Below are 7,466 nucleotides of genomic sequence, written 5' to 3' on the forward strand. Positions count from 1 at the left end.
AAAGGGAAATTCGTCTCGTGAATATTCCTTTTTACAGAAAGGTTTGCCCCTTGTTTGAGGGAAGGTGTTTAGCGTGATGCCCCATTAAGTTTCTCTTTCCTTGACGTAACATCCCTGTTTAAGTTTCTCTTTCCTTGACTTAACACTACTGATTAAATCGATTTGCTATTCGCGGACATCCTCGGAATATCACGGTTTTTGTGATTGTAATATATGTGAAAAGGACAAACACACAGCAGAGAGTGGCAATAGATGTAGCTGAATGAAGACTTGGGGGGGGGGGGGATGAACTCTAATAACACTTCAGTGTTCTCAAAGTTTCCAGACCATGTAAAGTCTTACACTGAATGTATCGAAACGTTTACACAGTCTGGCATCACATACTCAGTATGTCGTTGCAGTCTCCTTACGTTAACGATTTTTTTCTTCAAAGGTCGCGTAGATTATGTCAATGTATTAGGCTCCTGTATCCATTTATCAATAGGTTTTAACACTAATTCCTTTCGTTATGTATTGATTTATGTGCAACATCTGGAACTTATTACAACAATCATACTAGGAGTGCAATATGTCACTCTTGATTTGCGAACTGTGATTGTATTGCTGTGTGCTCGGGTCTTATCATATTACAGAGACAGGTGACAGTGTTTTTGCCAGCCTACGTCTGATATCTTATCATATCTACAAAGAAAGGCGACCAGTCCTACAGTTGAACGTTGACATTATTGCATTTAACTACACCGACCACCAAACCTGCAAATGACTTATGATTGGTATTTTATTATATTTAAATAGGCAGACGACCAATGCTGCACTACCGTTGACATTTTACACAGCCAAACCTTATGCTGCCATAACCGGCTGATATGACATTGTATCTAAATCGACAGCGACCTATTCTATCAGCAACCACGTGATGTCTTGATGTACCTACATCGACGGACGACTTTTGTTGAAAGTGACCACCTGATACCGTGCTGTATTTACATCGACATATGACCTATGCTATCATTGCCTGTGGTCAACTCGTATTTAAATAGGCAGACGACTGTTTGATACTATCAACAATGGGGATCATTAGGTACAAGTGTGTGGTTATCGGATGTATATCAGTTACTTTACTGTGTTGCTTTTACATCTTCGAAAGTAACTCCCAGAATGGTGAGTACATTGACCTATTTGTTGGATCAAGTTTGTGCATAGACATTGAATTATTTGTTAAACTTAATTATAAAATGAAACTTCTATTTGGCACATTTACAGACGAAAGCGTCTGTTTTTATTTTCATTGTATATTAGTTAAAACATTTCTAAAATACTAATAATAAAACAAGTATTGTTCCGGCCTGCATTGTACAGTAGCATTAATTATGTCTGGATTTACATTTACGTGTTACAATGAAACTCGGTCATTTCACGTTATAATACTATCACATGGCATACCGTCTAGCGCATGTAAAAAGTAATATTATCATTATATGAATTGATTTATTGATCTATTGGGGTAATACGTTTAGTAAGTAAGGTAATGTAATGCATTGAAATATAAATATCCGCATTTGCACGAAGCTGTTCTTTCTAATATTAAATCATATAAACCTTAATAGACGTTTTAATGGCATTTGATTTTTAAATAATCTCACCATGTTTTCCTTGAAAGAGTTATGTTTCATGTTAAGAGTATGTCTAGGTACAAAAGCGTATCCTGACCTCATATTGAGAGTGTGTCTGGGTACAAGAGCGTATCCTGACCACATGTTGAGAGTGTGTCATGTAGAGAGTGTCTGGGTACAAAAGCGTATCCTGACCAGAGTGTGTCTGTGCAAAAGCGTATGCTGACCACATGTTGAGAGTGTGTCTGAGTACAAAAGCGTATCCTGACCACATGTAGAGAGTGTCTGGGTACAAAAGCGTATCCTGACCTCATATTGAGAGTGTCTGGGTACAAAAGCGTATCCTGACCACATGTAGAGTGTGTCTGGGTATAAAAGCGTATCCTGACCTCATATTGAGAGTGTGTCTGGGTACAAAAGCGTATCCTGACCACATGTTGAGAGTGTGTCTGGGTACAAAAGCGTATCCTGACCACATGTTGAGAGTGTCTGGGTACAAGAGCGTATCCTGACCACATGTTGAGAGTGTGTCTGTGCAAAAGCGTCTCCTGACCTCATATTGAGAGTGTGGCTGGGTACAAAAGCGTATCCTGACCACATGTTGAGAGTGTGTCTGGGTACAAAAGCGTATCCTGACCACATGTTGAGAGTGTGTCTGGGTATAAAAGCGTATCCTGACCACATGTTGAGAGTGTGTCTGGGTATAAAAGCGTATCCTGACCACATGTTGAGAGTGTGTCTGGGTATAAAAGCGTATCCTGACCACATGTTGAGAGTGTGTCTGGGTATAAAAGCGTATCCTGACCACATGTTGAGAGTGTGTCTGGGTATAAAAGCGTATCCTGACCACATGTTGAGAGTGTGTCTGGGTATAAAAGCGTATCCTGACCACATGTTGAGAGTGTGTCTGGGTATAAAAGCGTATCCTGACCACATGTTGAGAGTGTGTCTGGGTATAAAAGCGTATCCTGACCACATGTTGAGAGTGTGTCTGGGTATAAAAGCGTATCCTGACCACATGTTGAGAGTGTGTCTGGGTATAAAAGCGTATCCTGACCACATGTTGAGAGTGTGTCTGGGTATAAAAGCGTATCCTGACCACATGTTGAGAGTGTGTCTGGGTATAAAAGCGTATCCTGACCACATGTTGAGAGTGTGTCTGGGTATAAAAGCGTATCCTGACCACATGTTGAGAGTGTGTCTGGGTATAAAAGCGTATCCTGACCACATGTTGAGAGTGTGTCTGGGTATAAAAGCGTATCCTGACCACATGTTGAGAGTGTGTCTGGGTATAAAAGCGTATCCTGACCACATGTTGAGAGTGTGTCTGGGTATAAAAGCGTATCCTGACCACATGTTGAGAGTGTGTCTGGGTATAAAAGCGTATCCTGACCACATGTTGAGAGTGTGTCTGGGTATAAAAGCGTATCCTGACCACATGTTGAGAGTGTGTCTGGGTATAAAAGCGTATCCTGACCACATGTTGAGAGTGTGTCTGGGTATAAAAGCGTATCCTGACCACATGTTGAGAGTGTGTCTGGGTATAAAAGCGTATCCTGACCACATGTTGAGAGTGTGTCTGGGTATAAAAGCGTATCCTGACCACATGTTGAGAGTGTGTCTGGGTATAAAAGCGTATCCTGACCACATGTTGAGAGTGTGTCTGGGTATAAAAGCGTATCCTGACCACATGTTGAGAGTGTGTCTGGGTATAAAAGCGTATCCTGACCACATGTTGAGAGTGTGTCTGGGTATAAAAGCGTATCCTGACCACATGTTGAGAGTGTGTCTGGGTATAAAAGCGTATCCTGACCACATGTTGAGAGTGTGTCTGGGTATAAAAGCGTATCCTGACCACATGTTGAGAGTGTGTCTGGGTATAAAAGCGTATCCTGACCACATGTTGAGAGTGTGTCTGGGTATAAAAGCGTATCCTGACCACATGTTGAGAGTGTGTCTGGGTATAAAAGCGTATCCTGACCACATGTTGAGAGTGTGTCTGGGTATAAAAGCGTATCCTGACCACATGTTGAGAGTGTGTCTGGGTATAAAAGCGTATCCTGACCACATGTTGAGAGTGTGTCTGGGTATAAAAGCGTATCCTGACCACATGTTGAGAGTGTGTCTGGGTATAAAAGCGTATCCTGACCACATGTTGAGAGTGTGTCTGGGTATAAAAGCGTATCCTGACCACATGTTGAGAGTGTGTCTGGGTATAAAAGCGTATCCTGACCACATGTTGAGAGTGTGTCTGGGTATAAAAGCGTATCCTGACCACATGTTGAGAGTGTGTCTGGGTATAAAAGCGTATCCTGACCACATGTTGAGAGTGTGTCTGGGTATAAAAGCGTATCCTGACCACATGTTGAGAGTGTGTCTGGGTATAAAAGCGTATCCTGACCACATGTTGAGAGTGTGTCTGGGTATAAAAGCGTATCCTGACCACATGTTGAGAGTGTGTCTGGGTATAAAAGCGTATCCTGACCACATGTTGAGAGTGTGTCTGGGTATAAAAGCGTATCCTGACCACATGTTGAGAGTGTGTCTGGGTATAAAAGCGTATCCTGACCACATGTTGAGAGTGTGTCTGGGTATAAAAGCGTATCCTGACCACATGTTGAGAGTGTGTCTGGGTATAAAAGCGTATCCTGACCACATGTTGAGAGTGTGTCTGGGTATAAAAGCGTATCCTGACCACATGTTGAGAGTGTGTCTGGGTATAAAAGCGTATCCTGACCACATGTTGAGAGTGTGTCTGGGTATAAAAGCGTATCCTGACCACATGTTGAGAGTGTGTCTGGGTATAAAAGCGTATCCTGACCACATGTTGAGAGTGTGTCTGGGTATAAAAGCGTATCCTGACCACATGTTGAGAGTGTGTCTGGGTATAAAAGCGTATCCTGACCACATGTTGAGAGTGTGTCTGGGTATAAAAGCGTATCCTGACCACATGTTGAGAGTGTGTCTGGGTATAAAAGCGTATCCTGACCACATGTTGAGAGTGTGTCTGGGTACAAAAGCGTATCCTGACCACATGTTGAGAGTGTGTCTAGGTACAAAAGCGTATCCTGACCACATGTAGAGAGTACTTTTGTATACAAAAGCGTCTCCTGACCTCATGTTGGAAGTTTGTCTGTGTTCAAAAGCGTATCTTGACAATATGTTGAGAGTACGTCTGTATGTCAGTATATAAAAGCATATCCTGACAATATGTTGAGAGTACGTTTGGGTATAAAAACGTATCCTGACCACTCGTTGCACTTGTTCAGATTTCCCCTGCAATTCCATGATATTACACAGAGGATACGTCGTCATTCAAAGTGATAGGCACTCAATATCATTGTGTTGTATCTTTGAGCAAGATACTTTACTCCGATTGTTCCAGTCTACTCAGATGTAAATGGGTACGTGGTTGAGCAGTGTTAGAAATGTAGAATGCTAGCTGTGAGCGCCAAAATGGCTGCACCGGCTGTATGCTCCCCAGGGAGTTGAGCAAGATATTGGCTGGTTGCAAAGGCCATATAATCACGGATAATAATTTGTGAACCGCTTAGAGACGACGTACGAACTAGGTTGTGATAAAGCGGTAAAATCAGATCTTTAGGAGGACTGTTTTCCTCTTTGGTACAAATTGAAGCCTCAAGTTATCACATATGTAGGTTTTGCATTTTAGTTGTAAATATGACCTATCCATCGAATACACATGCCAGAGAAAGCTCGCAGGAACTTGATATATCTATATAAGCCGAATAGATTAATGTGATACTTATAAAGGACGGGTAACGCTTGCGATAAAGGCTATACATTGTTTGTGAAATGAAGTGGTAGTGAAGGTTCGATTTTTGATAGGCCATCATTGAAGTCAAGATATGAGAAGAAACATACTGTGCTTTTAGTATGTAGGCCTATGATGTCAAATCAAAACACGTAGTGCTCACACATTTTTATCATAAAGAATTAAAATCATTAAAAAATGAAAATAAAATAAAAGGATTCGACAAATACGATAATACATTTTAGCAATGACATTGTGCCCGACGACATTTCTATAACAAAATTTGTTATAACCATCATCAAATTTAACTTTCATTCAAATGCGGTTTTTTCTATATTAAAATTGATCACAACCAGCTAGTTATCAATATCATGTCAACGTATGTATTTTGATTGGTAGTTTATGATATGTCTTCAGTATTACCTCGGCACACTCGTGCATAATAAATGTGAGATTATATTATCAGCGGTAACTTAAATCGTTGACTACACGCATACAAAAGTATGTTAATTCTATAGAGGTGAAATGTTGTACATGAATACATCATATTTTTTAGAAATAAACTGTACATTAATACTAATTTAACTTGTAAACGTTACGTACCCGGTACAGTAATAGGTAAGTGTTTTCTACGTTACAAAACAAGCATGTGACACATGTCATTATGCCGTGATTCCATATATAAGCAGTCGGAAAATAAATTTTCGCCGGTATTTACTTTTTGCCTTTTTTCAATTTTCGCAATGAGGGCGCATTTTTTCTGATGACGAATACAATTGTATCAGTACACAACGAACCTTTATAGTAATTACGAGTGAAGGGCGAAAGTAACGCTCGGCGAATATTGATTTAACATCTGAAGGGCGATTATTAATTGGGCGAAATTTTCTGTGATGTCTTTTTGTATGGGACATACATGTTCATACGTTCATAGATTTGATGAGAGGCGTCAAACGTGGCGTAGGAAATTCTGTCTATTCTAGATCACTTGGTTTTATAGGGATTTAGGCTGTATCTATGTGCGTGCTGGAGTTTATTTAGTTTCTATGTTGTATTTGAATGATGACTTTGATTTACTACTCTATTCCCCTTGTTTAGGCGCTGTGACGTCCATTTTGCGCCGGTTTTACAGGTGTAGCTTGAATTAAACGCATCGTCTCCTTATTATGATGTATTTTAAAGCATATTTTCCTTTCCCATTTGTTCGATTTCAAGAATACATCACATCATTTCTGATGGGATGTTTGATTTCAGATTAGTGAGCTGATACACCTACGCATGCCATATTTGTACTACAGACATATACTCGCTTTGTGTTAGTTCTTTCGGCACGTACAAAATATATTTATCATTGTTATGTAAACGAGTGGACGGGATGTCCGTGTCTTGTCTCGCACGTGCAGCTACTAGTGCACGTGGGACAGGTATGCTTGGGACAGTAGCGACACGTACAGGTGTCTGTGTTCGCCTAGCTGTTGATCAGTCCGGACGTACTTGTTATCGCTGATATGACCGAGTTAAATACCGAGGGGGATAGTATTGGTCCTACGGATAGTGTTCCGGCCCCAAAACCAGTTAGTTCTAATAACGACGCCTTCCAGGCTTTGGACTTATTTACTACCTACCTTGACGCAAAATTGAAAGGTCTACGGGACGATATAAGGGAGGAACATGACTTGTCCGCTAACTCCTTCAAACGTTTGAAAAAAGAAAGAGAAGTGAAATTTAAATTCAATGGAAATAAAAAACAGTTTGATTTCAATTCCGAAGTCCTTGAAGAAGTAGAATTGGCTGAGAAAGCTGTGGTGAAGGGTGATTCCTCCTCAACTAGGGACAGTTTACGTAACATCCGTACTCTGCTTGAGAAACGTAATAAGCTGATACGTATTGCAGACAAGTCAGTGTGTGGCTGGGATACCGTGAATGAGTACCAAAGTGATGAGCTCGCCAGTGACTCAGAGGATGAAAAGAAAATTCGTCAGGCTGAATTCAGGGCTCAGCGGAAGAAACGTTCCACGAAAAAATCGACCCCAGCGGCTGCAGGGGGACCCCCCGGGAGACAGCACGGGCCCCAGTAC

The 7,466-nt window shown here is 41.0% G+C and overlaps 1 protein-coding gene across 1 annotated transcript in view; it reads left to right on the forward strand.

Moving 5' to 3' along the window:
- Window positions 1-747: 747 nt before the first annotated feature.
- The window catches only part of LOC110451981, a 15,813-nt gene continuing 9,094 nt past the window's right edge, over window positions 748-7,466 (forward strand). The window contains exon 1 of the mRNA XM_021500224.1: window positions 748-1,161. Coding sequence (XP_021355899.1) covers window positions 1,068-1,161 — 94 coding nt within the window. The 5' untranslated portion in view covers window positions 748-1,067. The remainder of the gene's footprint in view (window positions 1,162-7,466) is intronic.

Source organism: Mizuhopecten yessoensis, unplaced genomic scaffold (genome assembly GCF_002113885.1).
Source record: "Mizuhopecten yessoensis strain PY_sf001 unplaced genomic scaffold, ASM211388v2 scaffold689, whole genome shotgun sequence".
NCBI lineage: Eukaryota > Metazoa > Mollusca > Bivalvia > Pectinida > Pectinidae > Mizuhopecten > Mizuhopecten yessoensis.